The 27,585-nt window shown below is 44.4% G+C and overlaps 1 protein-coding gene across 8 annotated transcripts in view; it reads right to left on the reverse strand.

Moving 5' to 3' along the window:
• Nucleotides 1-27,585, reverse strand: part of LOC100698009 (transcription factor COE3) — a 67,836-nt gene that overhangs the window by 18,489 nt on the left and 21,762 nt on the right. For 2 of the 8 annotated variants that reach the window (XM_019366739.2, XM_003438279.5), the window contains exons 7-10: nucleotides 9,544-9,625; nucleotides 7,419-7,536; nucleotides 2,535-2,665; nucleotides 2,265-2,391 (exon numbers count right to left, since the gene is read on the reverse strand). In XM_019366739.2, coding sequence (XP_019222284.1) covers nucleotides 2,265-2,391; nucleotides 2,535-2,665; nucleotides 7,419-7,536; nucleotides 9,544-9,625 — 458 coding nt within the window. Of the gene's footprint in view, nucleotides 1-2,264; nucleotides 2,392-2,534; nucleotides 2,669-7,394; nucleotides 7,537-9,543; nucleotides 9,626-27,585 lie in introns of all 8 variants that reach the window. The other 6 variants (XM_013271650.3, XM_019366740.2, XM_005474236.4 and 3 more) reach the window with 3 other exon arrangements.

Below are 27,585 nucleotides of genomic sequence, written 5' to 3' on the forward strand. Positions count from 1 at the left end.
TTAAAGTAGTCGGTAAACTGCAGGCTTCTCAAGTTTTATATAGTATGTCTGTTTGTCTCATTAGTGTTTTAAACATTCAAGAGTCGATGCCAACAGGATTATTTGACATATACTACACCGTGCTCTCTTTCTGAGAATGGATTGTGAGTTTTGGAGCCGTTCCAGGGTGCTAACCCGAGTGAGGACATGTCCCTCTGCTGTTCGAATTGACTGCAGTCTCCTCTGTGTTGACTCTTGGTAATTTGTGATAATTTCTTAAATTGAGCGAGTTAAATCTCCACAATTAGGGTGGTGGTGCAAGAAGAGTCAACATAAAAAAAAAAAAAAAGTCTAAAAAGGCACTCCTCTCAAGCCGTGCTCTCAAGTCATGCTTGAAGCCATATGCTTTGATAACTAGACCTTTGATATGCACACGGTGCTCTCCAATATGACACCGGAACATTCTGTGCCTTTTAGACAGCACTGTGTCACTACATGCCCTTTTCAGCCCATGTAATGTGCTATTATAACTCCGGGCCACTTCAAATCTATTTGCAAATGAAGTGCCATTTGCTCAAGAGTCAGAAACAGAAAGAAAAGCTATAGCTGGAAATGAGTTTCATTCTTAAATACAATATCTGCTCTCTTGCACTCAATGCATCACCCAATTGTAATTTTAATGTCCGAGAGATGTAGCTAACATCCTTTTACCTACTGTACGTGTGGAAGCAGCAATATCTTTTTCTAGCGTTATGCATTCTGCTCTTTTAACGGTTTCGTTCTCTCAAGCGTCAACCCTTGTACAATCAGGGTAAGCCACATAGGGAATAGCAGAGCAGAGGAGCCAGACCTGTCTATTGGTGACTTTCTCTTTTAATTCACCACACTAATCAATTGTACCACCGTTGCCTCCAGGGGTAATTGTATCTTTATACTAACTGGAAGTGAGTAGGAACCCAGGGAAGACAGAGAAGAAGAATGGTGGAAAAAAAACAACAAAGATAGGGAGAAGGGGACACGTTTTCCCAGTAAAACCTGATGGTAATCATCCCAATCCGCTTAGCCTCTGTGACTAATGGGGTCTGTTCTTAAGGGACCTGGCACTTTCACTAGGGTGCTATAGAAGCCATTAATGTCTTAACTTATACACCTTCTCAGGGCTGCGCAGTAACACATGTACACACACACACACACACACATTTCCCCCTCACTCACTCTCATACAAATACACACATACACTTACGCAGCCACACTACACTCCTGTTTCATTATCCCAGTGCCTTGTTGGCCTCTGCTCTGCTCCTGCTAGGGAGGTTAAATGCAGGAGAGCTGGGCCAGACTGCACGGTTGGAGGAGAAGGGGACGGGTGGTTGGGGTGGTGGTGGAGGTGGTGGAGCTGGAGATTTGGGGAGTGGGAGGGGGACTTGATGAGAAACAGCTGCCCCAGGATGGAGGGGTCTGGATGGGGATTTTGGGTGAGGGAGTTGGGGGGGGGGCTGCACAACCCTGGCCTTGAGCGTAGCAAGGCCAGGGTTGTGCTTGGAGGCTTGGGAGTGCAGGGGGAAGTGTGAGTGCCTTGACGCACCCCCATTTCATTCTGCCCATCAGAGTTGGAACAGTCAGAGGCTTCCAGGTCAGACAGGCTCTGACCCCCAGAACCTCTGTCTCCTCACCAATGATGACAGATAAGACCACCACTTCCTTCTGTTAGCCAAGATAATCAGATCCTTTACTTAGAGTGTGACACACACACTCCCCTTCTCTCTCACGTACATATCTCTCCCTCTTTGCCGTCGAATTCTCTCCTATGAATTCATGTTCAGCATACATGAGAATAACCAGATATACGTGTGCACTTAACCTACAGTAGATATGGCTTTTCTAATCTGATTTATCATAAGAAAAAAAAAAGAAATCACATTTTGGCTTATAAAAAATTGGCTCATTAGCAGAAAGCATTATCTGTCTCACTAAAGAACAGATAAAGAGAACTGGCAGAAATAACTTTCCCGACAGCTTGATTCTAACAGAGCTTGGCAACGACCTTGTATGGTGGCAGGTCAGAGAGGGATCGAGTTGCACTTGTAGTCGCCCCCCTCCACAACAGCTTTTCACGAGCAGTGCAAATCTCACACATTCAACATTCAGCAAGTCGGATGGTTAGTTCATTATTAGTGCCTGGACTTAAAGTTGGGGGCTCCATCCAGAGGGAGGGGGGAAAAGCGGGGGTACATGAATAAGCCTGTAGAAAAAGGGAGAGCAGGGTGGAGGAAGTTTTGACTCACCGGTATAGACGAATCTTCCAGGGGCGCCTTTGCAGAACTGCTTGGACTTGTAGGACAGCGTTACTTCCACAACACCGGGAATGTGCCGAGGTGGAGTCTGGACGCGGATGGCGTGGGGAGTTATGAGCTGGATCACAGAGATTTAAAAAAAGCAAAAGAAAAGAGGGTATAAGCGGTCATTACTTGCTAGAAAGTTTGTCTTAATAATTATAATTCTAATATTGTGGACGGGTTTCAATTGAGTATAAAATGTGAAATTCTACATCGTACCTCACTCCATACAAGCATGGTGCCGAACACAACTTGTAGGCCATCGAAGAAGTTGTCCCCTATGAGGATGACAGTGGCACCTCCAGTGGTCCATCCCTCGCTGGGACTGATAGCCTTGATGCATGGGGTGGCTGCTTATCCAAGACAAAGAGAAGAGCAAATTCAGCACCTAAGCTTCAACACTAGGCTGCACGTCTCCTTCCACTCAGACACATTACTGCACCACCTCTACGTTGAGCCCTCCATATCTCTCTCACAAAAGACATATCATGGAAATTGCCCCTGGAAAAAAAAAATGATGGATTTGTCCTTTAAGGCACGAGAATCAAAATCATTTATCAGTGCGCTGGAGTGGTGTAGTTAAGCAGACCCTTCAAATGGTCCACTTCACAAAGGCTAAACGCCAGGAAAATGATTTGATGGAGCAAATTATGTGTCAGGGCAAATGTAGCTATCAGAATTGATTAAGCATGCACCCGCATGTACAGTAAAATTTCAAAGTTGAACACATCTTAAATGAGTCAAGAATACAGGCTGTTAAAGTGGAAATGACAAGCTAAAGCTTTGCTGGTTCATGTTATTTCATTACCTTTGTTCTTCATGTGCAGTACAGTGCAGGCGGTGAGCGTAGTTTCAGGTTTCATAACGTGAAATGCACTCATGAATTATTCAGATTGTGTTTTTTTTTCTCTCTTTTTGTGATCGATTCAATCCATTTCATATTGTTTATTACAATGCTTTTCATCTGGCATGACTTCTGCTACGTAGCTCTGCCATTCATCAACAGTCTGGGTTGTTATTATAATCTAATTTGAGTGATCTGGTGCCTCACATTCACTGTCATTTGATGCATTACCTTAATATGGTGCTCAGCACAACACTGTGTTTACAACAGAAATAGCATGACAGCTAGCCATAAAATAGCAATATCAAATTTAATCTATTTCCATCAATATCTTTTAATACACTATGAATTGTGCATGTTTTCCCTTATCCTCAAAATACAAGCAACTATTTTGCAAGTTCCTTTTTTTTTTCTCTCCCCCTTTACAAGCTCACTTCTAAACCTCTATTATCCTTTCCATCCAGTAAGTAAATCACAGTCAGCCATTGTTGTATGGATCACCTCAGACAAGACATCTCCCTTTGTTTGCCTTGCTGTTGGGTCTGTTCAGGTCATGTTTGCTCTCTCTCCGTGCCCATAAAGTGCACACACACACATTGGTACTACAGGGAATCTGACTTTAACAGGCGCTGTTGACTTCATGCTAATCACCTCGTACAGATTTTCATTTGTGAGGCCTGGAGGAGTGACATTTGCTTTCCTTAATTGCGAAGCAGAGCGTCTGAAAGAGGACCAACCCTCTATGGGCATGCTGGGCCCCCTCTAAGGGCCTGACCTTCATCAGTGCGGACGATTACAGCAAATAATTCACCCTTCAAAATTACTGTAAACAAATTGACTTTGGGGATGAGAGAGCGAGGGGGGCAGGAAGGAGGAGGAGGCAAGAAGAGGGCCTGATGGTGACGGTGACTGTTGGGGGGCAGCTGCAGCCTGAAACCTGCGACACGCATACACAATCACGCACCCACACACAGGCGCGCGCACACAAAACCACACACACGCAGACGCACTACCTCGGAAATCCCAGTGCCCCCTCCCACGCGCAGAAGGACCCATGGTGAGGCAGCGACTGAGGCCCTAAGCCGTCCACCCTTCTGCCTAAAAATTTGCATATGTCTCAATGCACAGACAGAGAGGGAAGCATGTGCTGAATGGGGACCGTGGCGAAGTGGATTACACAGTCAGCGCAGGCGATCTGATGACAGACACGCACAATGCCCCCTCAGCAGATGATAGGCATCATGAGGAGTGGACGGATGAGGATGCAAAGAGCCGCCCTGCCGCTCCGAGTGTTGCACCACTAAGTCTTTTGCAAACTTTGGGCTACAGCTGAGGAAATTCACTGAATTTGAATTCATATGTCATGGCTTGTTTTGGGGGCTCTTTTGTCTCTCTCCCTCTCTTTGCTAAAACGTTACCCTTGTCCATTTTTGTTTGTTTGCTTGACTTTTTTTTTTCCAAGATCGCCTTCGCTGTGAATTGATCGCGGGGTGCTGATCTGGGATCTGCTCTAATCTTTGTCGTTTCTGGTTAGGGTTAGCCGCGGAGGACGTCAAAACCGATCCAAGATCTGAGCGGAGGAGGTCCTAGCTCTAGTATTGTGACACTCAAACAGGTCTGATGTGGCCCCGTGAAGCCGTCCTTTGTTCTGCCTGCTGAAATGTGTTGTAATTGTGCTGTGGGATGTCCAGATGGTCGGTTGATAGTGCAGCTGATGGGATTATACCTTTTACCTCTCCCTGGGCCATCTGTTCCCTTTGACTCTCTCTCTCTCTCTTTCTCTCTCGCTCACTCTCAGCCTCTCTCTCTCATACTCTCTCCTTCTCTTTCTCCTTTCCTCCTCTCCTTTTTTCCCCCCTTCTTTTCTCCTTCTCTTTCTTCCTCTTAGGCCCAGCAGTCTGGATTCACTTGTCTTTATTGCATAAACCCTAACAGCATTACAGCCACTTGGCATGCAAATGAGGCAGGCGCTGCAGGCTCTATGCTGAGTCTCCTATATTGTCTGGGGCTCTATAATGGTGGAACTGAGCTAAGGAACGTGTGTGTGCGCGAGTGTGTCTGAGTAAGTGAGAAAGAGAGAGAGAGAAATTCTGTGTGTGTCAGTGGTGGTTGTTCGTGTGTGTGTGTGTGTGGGGGGGGGGGGGGGGGGGGGGGGGGGGGGGGGGGTTGCTCTGTGTGAAAGACTCAGCTATTTGTGAGCATGTTTATGCACCTTTGAGCCTGAATCTATACATGTTTGAGTGACAGGCAGCCACAAAGAACATCCATGTCTGAATGCATAATATGCTTGTTGTGTGACAGTACACACAAGTGAACAAAAATGTCACATGGTGAGATTCAGTCTGTCATCCACAGGCTGTGGCCCCTCTTTGCCAACAGGGGGCAGCACTTCTTGATCAATGCGAGGCAGTCGGTGCAAGTGCAGCGTGAGCCGAGAGGAAGGATGCCTCTGTGTTTCAGCCACACAGTCAGTCAGCCAGTCACATATCTAAGGCTTCTCGCCCAGTGAACTCCCAAGGAAGAATGTGTTGCTAATTTAAAGCATGCTGTCTGCCTGCTAGTTGTCAAAGCAGTGTGGAGGACATGGCTGGAATTACATTTTATGACCGGGTCTCCTTTTCTCATGTGTCACATTTCTGTTTGTTAAAGGTGACGCAAACAAAGTGAGCAATCGCAGTTGATGCATGTTAAATTAGTTTGTTATGGAGCCGAGCCTAGGAGGGAGGGAGGGGGGAAAAAAAGAGAAAAAACAAATCTCAACTTGTGTGAGCACACACAGTTAAGCAGAGGGAAGGTGTATTAAAGTTATTAGACAAAGACATGTTCAACTGGGCGGTTGACAATGGCTTCTTTTCTTGCTTTACGGGGCGTCACTCTGCTGCTTTGAAGAGTGTGGTGAAGGGTAGAATAAAAAAGGATGGGTTAGGGTAACCTGTAAAGAACACGAGCGTGCACACACGCACACACACACAACGCAGGGGGTCCCATGGGAGCGGGGGAACATGGAGGCGAGGGCTCAACCTCTTTAATTGCTCTCCTCATTAAGAAACTGGTTGCTAGGCGATCCACACCTATCGTGTCATAAACGTGAAACACACAAACAGAACGTCAGCGAACATAATGACTTTGGTGCTCCGGGCAGGACTTTAATTATTTGATTTTGTTCTCCAGTAGAGGAGTCATTAATAAAGACAAAAACAAATAGATTAGCTTTTTCCCCCACTAGGACTGGAGAGCACTGAGATATATTAATTGTCTGGTCTTTTTTTTTTTTTGTATTAGTCGTTGTTGTATTAAACATTACATTTGCTTTTGGTGATAGAACCATTAATGCCCATTAATGTGTAGAGAAGCTTGTTTTAGTCAGTGGTGTATATAAACTGTTTGCCTAGCCATAATTGGCCCTTGAAATCTGAAAATAAGCAATTTGCACAATTGGGCTAAGTCAGTTAACTTTTTTCTTCTTTTCTTTTTTTTTTTCCTTGCAGTCTTTCAGCTGTGTGTGCTCCCATCTGCAAGCGGAGGCCACAAGGGTCAGAAGGTTATGTTTAGTGCATTTTACTTTTTGGATTTCCCATGGTTTGGTGGTCCTACTTTTCTCTCTTTTGGCTGAGAAGGCAATCAGTCTATCATATGGAATCAGTTGGAAGAAAAACAGTAAGTTCTGTTTTTCTCATAGGCCACCCCCCCACACCCCTTCTCTCCTCCTCTCTCTCTCTCTCTCTCTCTCTGTTTCACACACACACACACTAGCAACCCCCCTTACCTCCCCCCTCTTTTCTGTCTTTCTCCTTCCTCCCCCTGTTTCAGCTCTCTCACAGCTAAAACTGCAGAACCCAGTGGCAGGAAATTGACCTCACAGCCAAATTCTTCAGCAATTTGATCATGTTTCACATCGGCTTTTAAGACAAATGTAGGTGCGTTAGGAGACTGGAAGTAGTATAACATTTTAAAATAGTGAATTAGTCCGAGTATTATCATCTTCGCTGGCGATACTGAAATGATAAACACTCTGACTAATGCATGTTGCGTCCAATCAAGACATAACAGCAGGTATGAGAGAGGCCAAAAGCAACTTAAAAAGTTAAAAAAAATGAAAGTGATGGAGGAACGAAAGCTTCTAAGCAACTAGAAGCAATTAGGTGTGTGATCTGAAGAAAAAAATGGGAGGATGTCTGAAAGAAACTATGAGAAAAAGGAGCGTAGCAAATTATAAGATGTAAAAATGTGCCTACCATTCTCCAGATAAGGAGGCGTACCTTCTGAAGGGTCGAGTCTGCGAGCCCTTCGCCCATGCTTGGAATTGTTGTGTACAAACATGTTGTCAGAGACAGCCAAGACATGGCCGTCCACATTGACGGTCGTCGATACGACAACCTGCGAGAGGAATGAAAGCAAAACATGTCATTGAGCAAGTTTTAAGGTGATAATTAGTACATTTTTAGTAAAGGTTTAGGGACATTCTGAGGGATGTATGACTAGTTTGTTGTGTCCAGGTGCTAAAGCTCATGAGATGGTTGTCCTCTTTGGACAGATCACATTACATCGACCTCCCCTCCCTGCCATTTCCTTTTTTCTTTTTACTGTCGTGCATTTGTGTACAGCTAATTGACATTTCGATCACTAAAATACCATTTCCGTTTACCCACTCTACCAACTGTCATCATAGGCGAAGCTCGGTATTATTGATCAGCTTGTCCATCTCTTTGAGGATGGAAGGCCTCCCTTTTAAAATATTACTGGAGTCATTAGCAACTGAACAGTGCTCTATCCCATCTCTCAGCAAACATTTTACTAGGATCAAATTCCAAGCCATACTCCATATTTCATAATGCTTATTTTTGTTGTTGTTTTTTTGGCTACCACATTCCAAACAGTGAGCCACATGTGAATGGCCAAAGTGTTTCTGAGCCGGAAACAGAGAGCCCCTCTCAGGTTTGCTTCGCCGGTAAGTGACCTCGGTGTAGCAGTGGAATTTAGGGGGGTGCTTTTTTTGGTTGGTTTGGGGTAGGTGGGGGTATAGGGAGAGGAGGGGAGAGAAGGGGAAGTGAAAGAGCTCCATTCTTGTGAGCAGGTTCAGAGCTGGGCCAAGCTGAGGATGATGGATTGGGCCCTTTCTGGCCTCCAGCTGGTTTTGGGGGTAATAAGAAGAGTGGAAGGCATGCAGAATACACAACTTTGGCCAGAGAAACACCTACGGTGGCGCATCTGGGAAATCTATTTAGGGCAAATGACATACTAACTGCTGGAATAAAGGTAATCGATGATAATAAAAAGTAAAAACATCTTCTGTTTTGGGAAAATAATATAGTTACACAAAAAGAGCGATGCAAAAAGTTCTTGCATTCCTTTTGACACATAGGAGTGAGAGGTGAAAGCCCTTGGTGGCTGTCACGCATCAGTCCACATTCACCCTGAGGGAAGATTTGAAGAGGCAGGGGAGGTCTGATGGTAGTGACATCAGGAGGGGACACCCTGTCTTGTCTGTTTCATATCTGGGCTTCCTCCTGGAGGATGCTGGCTTATGTGTCTATCACAGAACAGTGCTGCCAGTGACGGCCGCCCTCCTGTAGGCTGTCGTTACCCTGATAGGACAAATCACACTAAACTCTCACTGTCTCACCTTGACCTAGTGGGCTGCTTGTGGTGATGTGGGCTGCTGAGTAGGATAGGTAGACAAATGGAACAACAGGGAGTCAATCATTTTAAGGCTTAACTATTTGACACTTTAGATAAGACTGAGCTAAGAGACAGTAAAAATGTCTTTTAACTGGCAGCATTTTGTTAGCTTACGATAATGTTTGTTTTTTTTTTAAAGCATGGTTTTCACATAAAGTGCATGCATATGTGGATAAACAGAGGAATATGCAAGGGTTCCTAGCGTGTATCACATCTATCTATATGTCTGTGTGTGTGTGTGTCTGCCTGTGGGCGTGCTTGCACATATGTGTGTGCAAGAAGGTATGCGTTTCCGCTGCCAGACAGTTCGTGAGTTAACACTGTTGTTACATTTGGTTGGATCGTCCTCCCCTCTGTGCAGAGGCTCAGAAAGCTGTCAGGGACACAATTGATGGCACTCTTAAATCCTATATCCTTATTTGTGTCAGATGGTATTCCCTAATAAATATTCTGTCCAAGCGCACACAGGACACAAAATCCCTCTCTCTCTCTCTCTCTTTGCCTGGTTTTTGCCTCCTTCAGTGCCAATAATAAAAATGTATTCATATGTGAATCTGTGTCAGTGTGACTTAGTATAGTGGAGCAGCTGTAGCTGTGCATTTGCACACCTGTGTGTGTGAGAGCGTGCGTGTCTGCAAAAAGAGAGCGAGACAGTGAAAGACAGGGACAGAAATAGAGCATATGTGTGAAATAGATTTCAGTCACCTGGAATCTGCGCATGTCTCGTGGATTCCCTGCATTCTTCAGACAGTTCTGATTGCACTTGAGAAAGAACTTTAGGAAGAATCTGTGAGAGAGCAGAAAAGAAAAAGCGAAAATATTAATTATACTTTTGAAGCTGGAATTTTAGCTGGCAAGGTGACAGAATATTTCAACAGGATTTCTCAAGCACACCCATTTTCCACATTCATTCATTCACCGTGTGAGCATCACAGTATCTCGGTTTGAGAAGTCGCACTCTTTATTATTCTTTCAAAATCTAGAGCTGTTTGTGATCTCATCCTCTCACCTGAGTTCACGGGTCTTTCCCAACACCCATCTGCCACTAACATATAGGAAGTCACTTGATATTCCACCCACCGCTTTAATCCCAGGACACCCCCTGTGCAATTAAAGTTCTCCTGTTCAATAGGGAAGCAAATGAGGCCCACCTGTGACCAGGTCTTGTTTGAAGAGCATCAGGGATAAAGGACCTAACAAGGTGAGAGCGCGCCACAAAACTTATAGTCCTGTCAGGCAATTAGGCGGACACTCCTGGGACCACCGTATGCCACACACACACACACGCGCACAGACAGACACACACATAACGCATACACACACCCATGTTCTTGTGGGTGGGTGAGGCAATTATGCCACAAATTACAACCTGGCTAATCGTCTCTGAACAAATGTCACGTCTGAGTGAGATCTGGGCTTGCTTAGTTTGTAAGCCGTCTTCTCAAGTCTTGCTGAATTTATTGATAAGCCCTCGTATTGAGAGTTGTATATCAGATGAGGCTTTACAGACATCAAATAGTTAAAGAGAGGAAAACTAAAAACAAGACCAATAAGAGAAATTATCTCAGATGTAGCCCATTGTGTAAAATCCCGCACAACCACACAGAATAAACAATGAAATCGACTTGTTGTTTTTGCAAATTCTCCCCACAGAATCATGACTGATTGCGCCTTTGCTTTCTCCGATTCATTATAAATACAGTGCTGTGATATTTATTTTTCATCACATTGCACTAGCATTACTATATGCAATACTGCGGTTTTCATTGTAATACTAACTTGACTCACAGAATTGCAGCGGCTCATTGGATTACCATAGATTGCACCATAGATTGCACGGACATTTCATTCAGCTAAATACAGTGGCTTGTGTGGCCTGCGAGGACGCTTTCACAACACTTAAGACTTCTCGTTCGCCCACTGGGATCCTGGCCAAGCCATAAATCAGAGTCTGAAATGACCCTTCTAACCCCGGCCACATTAACACATGCACTGGTCATTTAGAAGCGTTCTTCGATAGACTCCTATACCTTGTGCTTCGCGGAGGGCCCAGGAGGGAGAGGAGAGGTGAGAAAATATTTTCACTCCACATCCAAGAAGCTTTGGCTTGGACATCAATAAAAGACGTTTTAACCCATGCCAGAATGCTGATTGCCTGTCGGTGTGTGGTGAGGCCATAAAAAACCTGACTTGTCATTAGTGCATTTCGCTTGATTGTGTTCACTGTGTTTTCGGGTTGCATCTGTTGGCTGATCATCAAAATGACCATTATGTACTCTAATTCCCTGACCCTGTTTTTATTTCCCCAAAGAGCCATAATGTAGAGCAGCAGACATCTGCGGAAAGCAGACCTGAAATACGACTTTTATTTGTCTGTCGCCTCTCATATAGATTGGGCAAGGCTGGTGGTGTGTATTTGTGTGTGCGCGTGCACACATCTACATGCATATGTGCGTGCAGGCATGCGCACGTACATCCATCACCGGTTGGTAAACAATTTATGTCAAAGCAAGAGATAGAATATATTTCCCAAGCAATGCACTGACTTCATAAAAGAAACACATTACTTTCAGAGTTAGTCTTGTCTCTTTTCTGGGATACTTTAATGCTTTTACATACTGTTCCCACTACAGCAAAACCAAAAGTTAAGAAACAATAAACACAAGAAATTGAGTGCCCACGCTATCATAAAGTAGCTCCTTTATGTTTACTGTTATGAAGGCAATTAAGCACAATTTCTCTCCTAAAAAGATAAGCTTAATTTTCATAGTCCACAGCAGTGGCAGCGCTATAGCATCCATTACATTTGAGTTGGTTAAGATTCTCCATGAGCACAGTGCAAATTGGTCCTTGGTGAAAAGGAGAGCAATTAAGACAAGGCCCCTCTCTCTCTCTTTTACTTCTTAAATATCTACAGAAGTTTGTGCTGGTGTTTTGGCACGCACAGAGACAAAAGGAGGTTGTTTAATTGTTTTTTAATGGGATATCAAGTCGTCGCTGCCATTAGATGTTGGCAATGGAGGGCAAAGGGGGATAGAGAGAAAGAATGAACTGCAATTAGGTTTGATTAAAGCTATCCTTCTCAATAATCAGCTGTTCTGACAGGACAGGGGGACCCTGGTGGCCGCTGAGATGGAGGAAGGTGTTGAGTGATATTAAGGCCAATGAAGGGGATATTAACATGGCTAATTAAAGCTCTTCCAAAGCCGGGAGAGGAGGCTCTCAGTGGACCGCACTGGATGAAATAATCGGCCAAGGCAGCTATCAGTTGGAGGAGAGCGAGAGAGAGAAAGGGTCTATGGGAAGGGGTGGGGTGGGCTGGGGTGTAGTCCATCTGAGAGAAAGAGGGGAGTAGAGGGAAGGAAAGAGGGAGGCGTAGAGGAAAACTATGAAGTGTGAAGGAAGACAAAGAGGAAGACATTGACAGGCATATAGAGAAAGACTTTCGGTGTAGCCACAGAAGCTCATTCTGACATCAACCCTCTCTGTCTGCATGCCCGAAGTCTGCCAGTATAACTAAGACCTGACATCAGCTTTTATCTCCGACAGCTAGTCATACAGGTCCACAAATCAACGTTAAAACAATCCTGCTCATGCCTTGGTCTAAGGCAATTAATACGATTCTCCTGTAGTACCTCCATGCTCGCCCACTGCTGAAGCTACTAATCATGCCATAATGATTTCTCTCCCTCTGGTCAAAGGGGAAATAGATTGTCTCTTTAGTAATGCAGCAGGCTCTGCGCCTTCCACTCCCTGGCTTCACAGACCCGGTAATTGAGGAGAAAAAGGCCGACTTTGGCACTTTGACTGATTTGAGGGCTGCTAGACCCTCTTATCTTTACTCTGATCATTTTAGGCTGACACTCAAAGGAAGACCCATCGCCCTAATTCTAGCTCACCCTCTCCCATCATCAAACAGAAGAGGAATAGGAAAAAAAGAAGAGAGGGAGAGGGGGAAAAAAACAAACAGGCGAGGTGAGGAAGGCCCTCTCTCATTTAAATGACCAACTTAATTGCCGGGTTGATGTCACTCATGCATAAATGTCCATTCCTTTGATTTGAGTGAAGAGGGCAAATAAGGATAATGTTGTATTATTAAGAAGGCTCTATCGACAGTGGAGGCTAGCTGTCCTGTCAATTTCATTCACATTTTTTTATCCATTTCTTTTTCGGATTTTTTTTATGACTTACAAAAAAAAGTCAGCTTTTTTTTTTTAAGTGTTTTCACCCACCAGCATCTTCAATTGCTAACATGAGGATATCTTTTCTGTTCTCTAATAGTACACCTTGTCCTTATTGTTCAAAAGAGCTTGCCCATATTTACTTAGGCCGCTACACAATACACTGACAGATGGCCACGGTTTCTGTAAGAGTCAGGTATTGACAACTCTAAGCTCCTGATTGGTGCCCCGGCACTAATGACTAGCATGCAGTGTCCACAGCCGGCAGCCATGACAGTGAGGTCATCCGTTGCAGGGCGGTGAGTATCGATCACCACCCAGCTCCAGCCCATCAGGCCCCAGCTGCCTCCCAGACTCAATGGGCCCCTGTTACAGGAGCCCTGTAAGAAAACGGTTCCCAACACCAGACTACAATCTGCTGACACCAGATCTCTACGCTGAGATAGTAGTACACGGGTCAATAGCGTATCGGATTTCCAAAACGCCAGGGTCTTAATGTCAAGCCTCCTGCCTTCCCTACCTACTGCTCCAGTTATTAGGCACTTCACTGAACTGCATTCAGATCCCTGTTGTGACAAGGCGGAGCAGGTAAAACGAGAAATAGAGACACTTATAGATCTTAATCTTCCCGAACACTTATTTATGCAACTGAGTGGGCTCGGATATATGTGCCAGTTAAGTCCCTGGGAGGGTGAACTGAGCTCCGTGGCCATTCCCGTCGTATTCATGTTTGCCACTGTCTTCTCTCGTCAAGCAGAGCTGTTTTTCTCGCCTTAGCTGAAGTAAACCACAGCACATTAACAATATTTGCTCTACCCCTGTACAAGCGCCAAGGGACCAGACCCACAGATCCTATCACTTCTTTATCGGGGAACAAGTGCCTCACTATCCAACCTTATTGGGTTTGGAAGATTAACCCCTTCCACTCACGGGCTCTGCCCGTCTCCTCCGAGAGCAGCAAGGCAGATGTCACTGTGATTATTACTGTTCGGCATCAAATATCCCAACAACGTGTCTCAAAGAATTTATTGGGTATTTCCAAGGCCTTTTTTGTTTTCATTTCTTTATTTTTTCCTGCTGCTATTGTCAGTTCATTTTGTTGTTTCATATTTCATATTTTTGTTGGTGGTATGTGTGTTGTGAGGGTGTCACAAATAATTTATGTGCTTCCTCTGCACCGTAAGATGTAGCTGTGTCCCTCCATTCATCCCTCTTTACCCTCTCCTCCACCATCCCCCTTTCTCTCTAATGGGCAGAGTGGCATTGACATTATTTCACTTGAGGATCCCTCACTCTGTCAATCCCTCTTCATTTACTCCATGGCTACAGGACTCATTATTGTATCTCTTCCTCCTTCTCTCCCTCTCTCGCGCTCTCACTCATTCTCTTCACCTCCTGTCTCTCTCGCTCTCTAACTATCCCTCTCCCTCTCTGGACACTGTTAGTTTCTTACTTAAGAGAATCGCTCGTCTTCACAAATGGTTTCACGTCAAACCCACTCCTAGCCAGCCCCCACTGATTCCCTTCAGGCTTTGGCACAGGTTTACTGTAACAGATTAGACGAAGACTCGCAGCTCCTGCTAACTATCCATCACTTGCTAACAGTGGACTAAGGCTGTGTGCTTTATGCAGCTTTTAGCTCCAGCCCGCCACATACTGCATGTTTAGCCCCAAGCTTTCTCTCTGCCTCTGCCATCCCCTCACATCAAGATACTGCTGAGGCTGTGTACTGTTGCACGCTGTTCTTTGTTTTACTCTGAATACAGCTTTTTCTCTACTAGGACTTTGAACACAATATAATAAGACACAAAACATAAATAATTCTGCGTTGTTTTGTCTTGCACGGCCCTGTTGTAAAAACGAATAAAACACTGGTTGCTGCTATAGAGCCGGCATCATCTACATCCAAACTGGAACTCCTAGATTTTACTTAATCATAAGCACCACAGAAATGTGATGATGATTACTGATAATGACCGTGACAGTCTGAGTGTTCCTCATGAGGTGGCTGACATTACAAAAATAATCACGTACATCCACAATACAGCCCTGAGGAATATTTACTCTGCTCACCAGCTGGACGGCATAGAGGTATCTCCAGGTTATTTTTGTGCAGGAGGAGAAATATGGTGCTTTGATTACTGGTCAGCGTTGGAGCTCGGGGCCTTGAGGAAATACCAGTCAGCACCTCCCTGCACTAGTGAGATGGAAGATAAGCATATGTTGGAGTAACTGGCCGGGGTGAATAGTAGTATTTAGGGTGTTGGACGTGGGGTTCTGGAAGGCCCCAGAGCGGGTTTACAATGAGAGCCATACACCGCCGCCGTCTCTCTCCTGTGGCACCTTGGAGTGATCAGACCCAGGCAAGACGGAGAGGAACACATCTGTACAGGCAAGGCCGGCAGGGGGGCTTTGACCATTTACAGAAAGCCTTGCTGGACCCAGCAGGCCAGCAGGGGCTAATTTGCATGCGTATGTATATGTGCGTTTGTTTGTGTGTGTGTGTGTAACATATAGGTCAGTGAGTCAGTGGTTTTCCTGTCTGCCCATGCATGCTCAAATGTATGCAAGTGTATTTCGGCATCGTATTATTACTAATGTATAATACATACATCTAAAGTGGCTGTCAAAACTGGTAAGCCATCATGAAACATGAGGCAGCGACTCTGACATCGGCACCACATTAACGCATTCTCAGAAGAGTTTAAAAAAAAAAAACACCCACTGTGGACTGTCATGTAGGTGGTGGGGGGGATAAAGATAGAAAGACAGAGAGCGGGTCGGTGCTTAAAGCTAACAGGTAACCTTTCTGTGCACCTAGGACAAAGGCAGGGGGAAAAAGAAAATGTCAAATTAAGAGAGGCCAGGCAGAGAGACGTGGCTGCCATATTTGTGTGAAAGCCCAGTGCTGTTGGCAGCAGAGATGGCTGCTTTCTGATTCATCTGGGGCCGTATGGCAAAGCTTTGTCAGTCTGTGCGAGGTATAAATAATTCAGGGTGAGAGATGGCAATTACAGGGCCCTGCACAACCAAAATGAATATTTTATAAGGACTAAAACTGCCCTGGAATGAATCACACACATGGAGTCACACACACATACACACTCACACATGCACACACGAGCGTAAGTGAACGTGCACACACGCACACATGAGACCAAACACACACACACACACAAAGGTAGCATATATGAACCCATGGCATAGCTGTTGCATTGTTGACAAAAAAACAATTCTATTATATAAATCTCCGCTTTTATGGCTTAATCATTTTTAATATTCTCGTGCGCATGTGTAAAATTTGGCACAATATTTAGTTAAGGGGTGTGTTATATTCATTTATCCGTGTTCTTATTCTGTTATGGAAAAAAAAAAACAATTCACCACAAACAAATACACATTTAAGATTTTAGTGAGCTACCCAGGAGCCCGAGTGAAATCCATTAGCTAAATAAATTCTAAAAAGTGTTGCAAATATATAAGAAAGATCTACACAAAAAGCAGTCTCCAGAGACCCAGAGCCTTTACTTTTGACCCTGTAAATATGGTCTTTGTGTGTGAGCATAGAGGGGGTGGAGGTGGTGGTGTGTGTGTGTGTGGGGGGGGGGGGGGGGGGGGGGGGGGGGGTGAAATGCTAATGGGAAAAGATTAAACCCAAAAGCCGCCTGGAGCATTTACCTCTAAAAGGTTTTGTCTGTCAGGTTTCCTGCAAAACTCTGTCCTTATAATTCTGAGACAAAAAATAACATTGTTCCAGAGTCCTGAGGAGCGCAGTGGCTTGGTTGAATGGCCATTGTGTGGGCCTAGCTAATGATACCTTAGCTTTTGTGAGAGGGAGGCCAGGTAGGTCTGTGACATCAGCGCCACACAAGTGCTTCTCTGTCCGGATGTTTAGGGAAAGATTTCGCCGATGGTGGGAAAAGGGTATAAAGAATAAACAGGTCCTGTTTTTGTACCAGCATTTTCAACCCCAAAGCCTAAGATAGGCCAGGTATCTTTTAAAGGAGGAAAAAAAAATTAAGGCAACTTTTTTTTTTCTTAATCATTCTTTAAATGTGAGAAAATCTGCACACAGGTTTGTGGAGAAACTGCTTCAGCAGACAATGATGTAATTCCAGGAATCTCTTTTCCTTTTTCCCCCCCTCTCTTTTTTTTCGTATTTCAGCGTGGGCGTTTTGTCAGTCCAAAGGGAAGATGGCAACCCTCTGAGGGAGGAGAGACCCCAAGCATGAAGACACAAGGAACGCATGTGTTGGAAAAAGTGACAGCGAGGCAAATGCTAAGAGAAAGCTGCTTCCTTACCGAAACGCACACTGTTAGCGATATAGCTAGCTGTTGTGAAGGCAGCTGACAAACTCATAGCGTGGCATGTCTCGCCCCGTTTGTGAATTTTCAAAGAGTGTGATTTGCAAATAACATGAGTCTCTGGGCATAGACTGGGCATGTAAGTACGGTGAATAAAGCCCCCCTGCTCTGCTGAGGGAAACCCATACTTGTCAGCTCAGTTCTTTGTCAGGAACCTGACAGATAAATAGACAGTGTTTTGCCGCTCACTCCTCCTGCCTTATGTACACAGAGGCGTGTGTCTGCTTCCACATACAGGTTGACTTGCTTTAGGGGAGGAATTTGTTGAAAGACACCCCACCGCTTCTCAGGGCAATGACTGAAAATATTGTGGGCCACTTCAGACAGCCTCAAACAACAAACAATGGGGGTTGATGTGTAACCAGATAAAACACAGATCGGATAGCTGGGTCTAAGCACCACTACAGGGCTTATTTTTCATGCAAATTACTACTAATGAGCTTCCTGAAATCTGACTAATTATATCAAAGTGATTTCTTTAATTAGTTTGTAATAATTCCTCGCATAAACATCATAGTAAACAGATTAAGCTATATAAAAATATCAATTTGTCACACTTATACGAGACGCCGTGCAGTCGACGCTAATCTAGCTTCTCCAAAATGCCAGAGCAAACATTTATTAAAGAATTAAATATGTACTCAGAGAATGTTTGGTAACATTAAGGACGCGTATCTTTCACATATTTGTCACGGTTTCCCCACAAAGATCTCGATTGCATATAAGGAAGAAGCCTGAATAGTGAGTGTCAAGTGGTAAGAGAGGTTTCAGTTAATAATTCAATGCTCCACATAAAGTGCAATATTAAATTCTGTAATTGAAAGTCATAAAAAAGCGTATAAGTATTTAACTCAAACAGAGCTAGTGTTATTGCAATCCAACATCAGAGATTACACCAGTGAGTGACTGCAAGACTGCATGTCAAATCCAAATACCCGTTTGAAAAATAACAGATGACTTCAGAAAAGATAAGAAATTGAATTTATCTACCACTTTGCACCTTTTGTTAATCCAGCAACATTCCTAAAACCCCTAAAGAGTAAAAATATCTAATATACTAGCAGTCACGAGAGAACTCGCACGACTACCGATCTTTCTGATACCCTCAATCTGCACTGAGATGGATTAAACATTCAATTTGTTACTCGCCAGACCACCACCTAGGTTCACCACTTACCATACAAATGGAAAACACGCTAGTAATCTATTAGCCTGCCTGGCCTGACACTGTATTATGTTGTATTTGTATTATATTTACTTCAGGGAAATTACGATTCAAGTCATATTTATCTTCATGTGGAAATGTGTGTCTAAATGGAAATCACCTATAGTGCGAGGGTGGATGCAGAGCAATACTAATGTGATCCATGAACCGTGCGATTTAGTCACCCTCTATGGATGCACTATGGGCTGATTCTACATATCAAACATGCTCTCCCCCTGCTAAAGCCCATACCCAGAGCCCCCGATGCTGTTTGATAATTATTACGCTTACATTACAACACAAGACCTTGCCTGTGGAGCTGGAAGAGCCACCCCCTTCCCCGTAAACTAACACACACACACGCTCGCGCGCGCACACATGCACACGCACTCTTTGTCATATACAGTAGTAAACAGCTTCCCAGTAAGCTGTTTGCACTTCACTGCCCGCTCTAGGAAATAAAAACAAAGAGCAAATTGGGGGTTTTGCGTCTCAGTGAATAAATAAGGTTGTTTTACTCACAGAATCCATTACCTTTTTAAAACATGCGCCTAATGCGTTGAGCCTTTTCATTCTACAAACAAAGCCTAAATTAGGAATTAAATACATTGGTATTTAGATAACGGCATTAGCTTTATGACATCAATGTAAAAAAGTTGGATGCCATCCATATCATTCCCATGCTTCCATTGTTACGTTAAATTGCAATATTAATCCTGGCTCAAACCAAGGTACTGTGGCTTTTATGCAGTACACTTGAATTATGCTATTGAAGTAATTGATAGTGATTCAGTCATTGAAGGTACTAATCCCATGATTCAGTTCATCTCTCTCAGTGCCATTTACCTCCAGATGTTTAGAGTTTGGGGTAATCAATAAAGAGGGAATAAAGATTGGCATTCACAATACTCCCCTTGACAAGCTCCAGCCGAATGTTTGTCAAGCAAATTAAACACACTTAGACTTTTCACCTGCTCCTACAACGACACCACATATGGCCGTGAAGTTAAAAATAAGAAACTGTGCATACATTACCATGCATAATGCACAACTCCCTCCATTTAATATGCAAATTTTGTAAAATATTACTGAATACCTTCTGTTCGGAATGAATAAATTTGAATTGCAATTAGAATAATCTTGTATAATTAATGAAAACTGTCAATTTTGGTTCCGAAGTAATTTGATTAGCATGTTGATAGGACACTTATCAAGTTCAGTAAACTGTTAGATTAAGAAGATGAAAAAAAAAAGATTCTAAGGATATTTTTCTCAACGGCTCTGACATTTTCCCTTGGCATTGTAAACAAAGACAGTAGCTGGCAAACTTCCTGAATCGAGGGGCGAGAAGGGGAGGGTGCAACAGAAAAAGAGAAATAGAGACGAGGACAGAGATAGAGAGCCTCTTGAGATAATCTGTGAATCTCAGTCCACAGATGAAAAGGAGTCTATCGTCAAGGCTCCTGAGTGAGCTACTCATCTCTGCCCTCTGCTCTCCAGCTAAGCCCAAGTTTATGGGATTTATCTCGTGAACCATTTGTAGTTTTCACATCACATGATGAGTTAAAAACAGCATACAGCTTTTCTAAATGTTTTGAGGCTATAAATGTTGAGTTCACAGCTAAAGCCCACAGACAACTGATTCCAGTCTGCAATTCATCTGAGAGTAGCTATCTATTAGCGATCAACAAATTGATGTACGCCATTGTTGTATTGTATAAAACACAACCATCTGTACTGTCTACAGATGAACAGAGCTAGTGACCTCCTTTTCCCCTCTCTTTCTCTGCTCATTAGCTATCCTGAACCTCTTTCTCTCCTGCCTTTAGTTTTCAAACCCCCAAATGAGACCTAAATCGCTTGCAATACAGGTTAGCTTGAGGAGAAGGGGGGCAAACATCTGTCGCGCTAGGTACCCGCATGCAGCTCGGGGTATCTCCTGCGAGGAACTTTGGGGATGTTTAATTCATAAACGCTGTCATCCATGTAAACCTCCTGATTTCATAATGACTAACTCTTGGTGGTTTAATTAATTTAATAATGCCTTTCAGAAGCCATAAATGAAAGGGTCTCTGAAGTGGTGCATTAATTAGCCAGCTCCGCTGCTAGCCCTGTCAGACTGGTGGCTGTCAAAAGCAGGGCAAAGCGGAGGATGGGCACAGCTGACGTCCTGAGTTCAGAGGTCATGCCAATCATGCTCCTCACCACACTTAATGAGTCATAATTTGTGTCTGGTATACACATGTATTAGGGTCAACCTGTGGTCATGTCCATAATTCTCTCCCCTTGCTAGGCTACATGAAAATAAGTGGCGGGACGACAAGGTACTTACATTCTCAGTAATAAGCTGTGGCATGGCCACATTATGTTGCTACTAGTATTTACATGGAAAGTACAATCCATCAGAGCCATTGCCATTACCTTACATATTGTTTATGCTGTTACCCGCTACATATTTTGCTTTAATGACAATGTTATGACTTACTTGTTCACAAGATTACAATAAAGAATAAATCAAACTTCATTAAAAGTCTCAGCAACTCAACGCATGAGCGCACAAAATCATCACAGAACCAGCCAGATTATATTCCAAAGTAACACCATGCATCTCATAAGGAGGTTGTTTTCCTTTTTCATATTTCATAAATATGAACCAGGGTGGTTTGTGTCTGTGCCTGTCCATTTATTACCATAAAAATCAGCTGACTGAAGTATCTCACTATCTGTGGAGGCAATTAACTGTTTTGAGAGAATGCGTAATACGGGACTTTGTAATGGTATCATTTGGAGTCAAGGCACAGATGCGCCGTGCGGAGCCATACTGTAATTAGAGAGAAACGCTGTACAGGTTTTCCACTAATTAGCAAATTATGCTGAAAATAGCATCAAGCTAATTAACAGTTATTATGGCATTTTTGAAAGTATGACTTTAATTAGCAAAGTCCTGACGCAGGCAATTTCAAACTCGTCTCTGAGAAGATGAGGAGGAAAGGGAAAAAAAACATGGGGCATGATCAAGAAGATACCCAGATTATTACGATGCTGTCAAAAACTAAAGGAAGGGGAGAAAAAAAAAAAACAGGAGGGGAAAAGAGAGACTGTGTGAGTGAGCGAGGGAGGGAAGGGAAGGGAGGAGGAGGAGGGCCGAGGGGGGGGTAAAGCTTTTGTGTGTTGTGTCTGAATCTCCATCCAAATGAGGGGACATGTGTGCTGTGCCACGTTGCCAAGAGGAGCCCTGAGCCGTGTGCCCAGTGTCAGGTGGCAGCGGCTCACCCCTCAGCTACCAGGCGAAGACGAGAGTGAGCTCAGCTGGTGCCCACAGCCACTCACTTATTCTACTCCGCTGCACATTAAAGGAGCCCTCGAGTGGAGCCAAGCAACGCCAGCCAGCCAACCTGACAACAACACTCCACCTCCTCCTCATATCCAACAGTTCCTCTTAGCACTTCCAGGGACCCACCTTGGATCTAATGACGCCCGGTGACAGCGGATATACTCGGAGAATTACGCATCTTCTTAGCTTACAAAGAAAACGCCTTCTCCGTCATTTTGGATTGGCCGTGTGAAATTATTTCTAATTGGGGAAATGTCACTCATTAACATCACAATTGTTGATACGGCGTGCAAGCGAGTATTTCCGAGGTGTTTCGTGGGTAATGTGTCTTTAAAGGCACCTGTGCAGAACCTTTTGAAGGGAGGAAGTGTCACCAGTGGAAGTGGGGAAACGAGAAAAAGAGGAGTGGAAGAGATGGAGGAAAAGGAGAGGAGAGAAGGAGAGGGGTGGACTGAAGGGTCTTTGAAGGCCCAGTGTGTGAGAGAGAACAGAAGTGTGCCTAGCCCCAGGCAGCCTACGGCTCAGGCCCATTAGCTAGACTGACCTTGCCCGCGCCTTTGTCTTTGTGCTCTCCTCCCGCTGCTTCCCCTTCTCAAGCATTCCCTTTTTGTTGTCTCCGAGCGAGATTGGGAAGGGGGCCATATCTTTCAGCTTTCTAACCCCCCAACCCCCCCACAATCTACCACTCCTCTCCACCCCACACACAACACCCCCCACACTTTGCCTGGAGCTTGTGCCCCCAGAGGGCTCGGTACAGTGACACGCCTAGCCGGTGGCCACCTCTGCCCCGACGAGAACTTGGCTGGAGTGGTCAGCGCCCCGAAGACCTCCGGAGAAAATACTACATATCAGGGGGCCCAAATCATGGCGCTGCAGGCCTCGCATACATGCACCCACTCTGGGCAGCCTGCCTCTTTATTGCCTGCCTCTCATTTGAGAGGATGGAGACCGGCTGCCAAGTTTTGACACCGCCACATATGGCCTCCTCCATCAATCGGACTAATCAAGCATCAAGGGGAGGCAGGACCAGCTTAATTGCCAGCCAGATATAGCTGCTCTCACTTGACGTGCAACCTGAAATAGAAACAGGTCTAAGGAGACATGACAGAAGATAAATGAATACGGCCATTGTTCTAATAATTGTAGAAATACATTTCTTTACACTTTAAATCTTAGCCCCAACACAAATAACAGCTAATGCAATACACGTGCTTGTTTCAACATCAACACTATTGCAAATATTGCCTTAATATAGCATCATCTACTCATTAAAATGTGGATTATGTTCACATTTGTAATGTTAGGTACCTCAGGTTAGAGAAGTGTACAGTGAGTTGTTAGGGAGTTTTTTTTCCCATGCAGGCAGAAGAGCTCTGCTCCTCCAGAGTCCTTGAGGCATTCTGTCTGCCTCTGCCTGCCTCTCTCAACTTCCTGTTTCCCTACACCCCCCACTGGGGTAGCAGCCACGGAATAACTTAGCACATGGAATGAGGAGGAGAGATCAACAGCAGTGATCCATTCATCTTGAGTTTCTCCTGTCACTCTCTCTTTCCGTTTGTAAACACTGAGGGTCTGTGGTCAGAATGGCCTTTTGTCCACTGTGTTTTTCTGCATCCCTCTCTTATTCACTTCAAAGGTAACAAGTGACAGATGTCTGTCTTTGCTGTGGTCTTAAACACTAAGGCTCCCGCGATAGCATCTGGGCTGAATGTCAAACTGTGAATCTACCCTAAGAATGTACTGTGGTTATGCCAAGCTCATTGTTATTAATGTCAGGGACACTGCCTACAGAAGTATTTAAAATACTCCCTGTAGTTCGCAGCAGGGTGCGCGCGGGGGGAGGAGTTGGAGAGGGGGGCATGTATGTAAAAATAATGGACAAAGATTATTAGAAAAATATTAAAATAGAGAAATTATAACAAAGGGCAAAGTAAATGGATGAATAGCTCAATTAGATCTATATCATGATTTCCTGGTGGGCGTGCAACTTCCCAAAGAATTTGACTCTGCATGAATCAATTTAGCCACAGGAGGTGATAAAACCGAAAAGGGGGGGGGGGAGAAGGAGGAAATATATAACATGTTAAAGCAGAAGTTTAGCGGGATTAAAGAGTTCCCTGGAGTTGCAAGAACTGAAAAAGTGGCAAAGGTGGTGGTGTTTTGAGCTTGTAATCACAGCACGGTGCTGTGTTTATTTAACTTTCCCTTCTCCGTCGCTGCCTGCTTTTGGTATTTACATGTTTAATTGAGAAGTGTGCTGCTGGTTTCTTCTGCCCATCTGCCGAGTCCCTTCCTCTTATCAAGCTCATTCCTCAAACTGACAGCTCTCCCTTTCTGCATATCTCTCTTTCACTCCCGTGCCACTACACTACTGACTCCTCTCTTCCTTTCCATGTCCCTCTTCAATCTGTCAAGTTCGGCTATGAGTAATGACAATGCGTTTTCTCTCAAATCAAACCAATAAGTAGAAACATGCACAGGCAGACTCGCAAGAAAAGTCTGTGCCGCCGGTATCGCGTCATGTCATGAAACTCTCTGTTGTGTGGTCCAGGGTTTGTTTTTTTTTTCCTCTTAGTACCACGTCTAAATCATGCGCCTGTCAGACGCAACATGTGTGTCATTGTATCCCCATCAGCGTGTTTCATTGTACACACTACCACCTCTGAAGAGCTGCCTCTTATCAGTGGAGTGTCAGAAAGCCCCCAGCACCACCACCTCCTCCCTGCTGCCTTTCTAAATGCTTTTCTATTAAGAGCAGTGTTGTGTCCCTCTGATAGCGGCAGCTTCTCCACTTCATCATTCATAATCCCAATGGGCATCAATGGACTCCATGGCCTCGCCATCCACACCAAAGCCTTTGTCATTCAGTGCAAATGAAAACAACCTAAATGAGTGAGAGAATCTAAGGAATCCACTACAAGAGACGGGGAAAAGGCCCAATGGGCCAGAGCACTCCAATCATGAATAGTCTCCGCCACGGTAAGACACAGGCGATACCTCATATGTTTCGAGTGGGCTTTAGGTCTGTTTTAATCCTTTCTCGATGGCATAAAACATGTGGTGATCACTATATAAGTCTGAAATGGTACTACTTATGTGCTCAGACCTTTTAAATGCAGTTCTATTTTAGCTATCTGCATGGCATGACAGGGAAAAAAACAATAAATTCCCAAAGGTAGACAAGTGCTTTGCAAATCAAGGAATGAGCGCCAGATGAGAAAACAAGAGAGGAAAAAATATCCACTATACTACATTATAGTGACGGCGTAGGCTAACTTTTACTAGCTCAAAAAGTCTAAACTGATGTTCCCGCCCTTCGCAGCATGCAGAAGTCCCGCTGGGGGCCTCAATGTGATCAGCAGCATCCCCACCACGTCTCCTCATTATTGAGTAAATAGGTTTGGGCATGTCCTCAGTAAACAAAGCCAAGACTGACAGTTAAGGGAGTGAGGGGAGTGGGAGGCAGCCTCGTTCCCAATTAGAGTCGCCTCAGGCAAAACTTTAAAGAGGAGATCAATCCTACAGATCGCTAAACTGATCCTGTCACAGGCTGGGGATATTTAAACCGTGGTGCAGAGCAGAGCGGTGCAGGGCAGTTCTCAGTACAGTTTGACTGTGTGTGCTAATGACTTGGGGGTAGGCTCTCTCACCAGGACACACACCCCACAGCGAGGAGGCCGTGATTGACGGGTGAAATCGGACCTCAGCTGCAGTTCTCGGCACAGTAGGGGCCAGATGGGGAAATAGTGATTTGCGTTTTTTAGTATGCAGCGCCTGCACTTACGGATATTCCCTAATTGTCTCCCTTACTTACCTGTGAGGCTGTTTCCCATCACAGATGCAGAGTACATTTCAAATTAACCCAGGATGTTTTGATTTTTTTTCTCACCCTACACCTTTGAAGCAGACTTATTAAAATGTGCCAGTGGGGCTCATTCCTGTCCATCTACTCAAGGTAAAAAAGTTAGTTCTCACTAATGTCGAATGGACTAACAAGAGTTGAATGAAGCAGGTGTTGTGGAGATGACACCAGAGTTTATTCGCATCGTCAACTCATGACATCCCGCTGAAGCGCCAGATACCACATCTTTGACTACAAGTGAGAAACATGCCTACTCCAACTCCCAGGCATACATTGGTAATGTGTAATGAGCTACCGAGCTTTCTGCAGCTGCAGAGGAGCTGCACATTTAAATGAGCGAATAATGTATTCTGTATATCACTGAGATTTCTGCGCGGGAATTAATCATGATCATAAAAGCCAAAGACAAAACAATATACCCGGGCCACTGCTAAATTGTTGTGATCTAATGTAAAACAAATTCATTTTTCATGCCATTAAAGATAAAGAAAATCTTAAAAGGTTTGGTTTTGCTTGTCTGCCTCTCTTATTGAGAGTCATTCACTTTCAACTTTATTTGCGGATTATTGCAAATCCCCGGTACAAATCATATCATGAAATCATGTAGCTGGGACATTGGATGTGTTCTGCTAATGCTCAAGGAAGATCCCCTGAGGGAGCCATTGAGTGGGGGAGAAGGAAAAGAAAAAGAAAGACGGGACTGAGGCAGAAAGAAAGAGGGAAAGCAAGAGAGAGGTGGAGAGCAAGCTACAGGATGGAGGAAAAAGAGAGAGGAGGGCGCGAAAGAAAGACAGAGAGGAGGGGAGGGCGGCAGCAGTCAAGCTGCACTTTATCCTGACAGATCTCCTTTACACACTAATTTCCTTGTTAAAGAAGAGAAAATGGCACTCAATCCGGAGAAATCCTTTTCTCCTGGAGCAGGCCTGTCAGCTGAGGGATGAGTGGATACAAGCGTAGCTTTCCTCCTCAGGCTAGCTCCCCCTGGCACACAGCAGCTAGGCTACCGCTCACAGCAGAGCTCTCTATCTATAGCCATAATTAATACACCATCAGAATATAATGAACCATACCATGATACATGAATTTCAGTGGATGCTGTCGACAGCAGTCATTTAACCGCGCGCTGGAAATCAAATGTGAAGTGAATTGATTTTTTGATCATGTCATCTCCATCACAAATGGCAAACAAATCGTGTACAAACATTTCATGCTCAGTTGCTGTTCATAAACAACCCCCATGACAAAATAGTAAGCCTCCACCCCCCACCCCGCCCCCTCTACCCCTTGCATTCCGAGTTACCAGCAAAGACAATAAAATCCAGCAAGGGCACCTCTTTCACCGGAGCATATTTATCACTGAATTTGTAATTCACCAAAGTGTATTAGCTCGGATTTGAAGAGGGGAGAAAAGAAAAGCCTCTTTTATTTTAAGTCAGGGGTGTTAGCTGTTCACTCTGGATGTTCTCATCTCCCAAGATTACTATTCGCGGGGTGTGTGTCAAGACTACTTTTCAGAAATCTCGGTAACAATTCAGATGCGATCGATAAGGAGTGACAGTTTATTCTAAGGCTTAGCACAGGCCAAGAAAAGAACGAGTGAAGCATCAAGTTTAGAGGAATGAATTTGTTTTGTATTTGATTTTTCCATTAAATTTATCACCACTTTAACTCTCCCTTTCCCCCCTCCTCTCCTTCTCACTCTTTCCCTCTCACTTTCTCCCTCACTCTGTCACTCACATCAACAACAAGGCTGTAAACGGCTGTCAATTTCTCATCTGTGATTCCCATGTCTTCATTTTCA

Source organism: Oreochromis niloticus, linkage group LG13 (genome assembly GCF_001858045.2).
Source record: "Oreochromis niloticus isolate F11D_XX linkage group LG13, O_niloticus_UMD_NMBU, whole genome shotgun sequence".
Lineage (NCBI taxonomy): Eukaryota > Metazoa > Chordata > Actinopteri > Cichliformes > Cichlidae > Oreochromis > Oreochromis niloticus.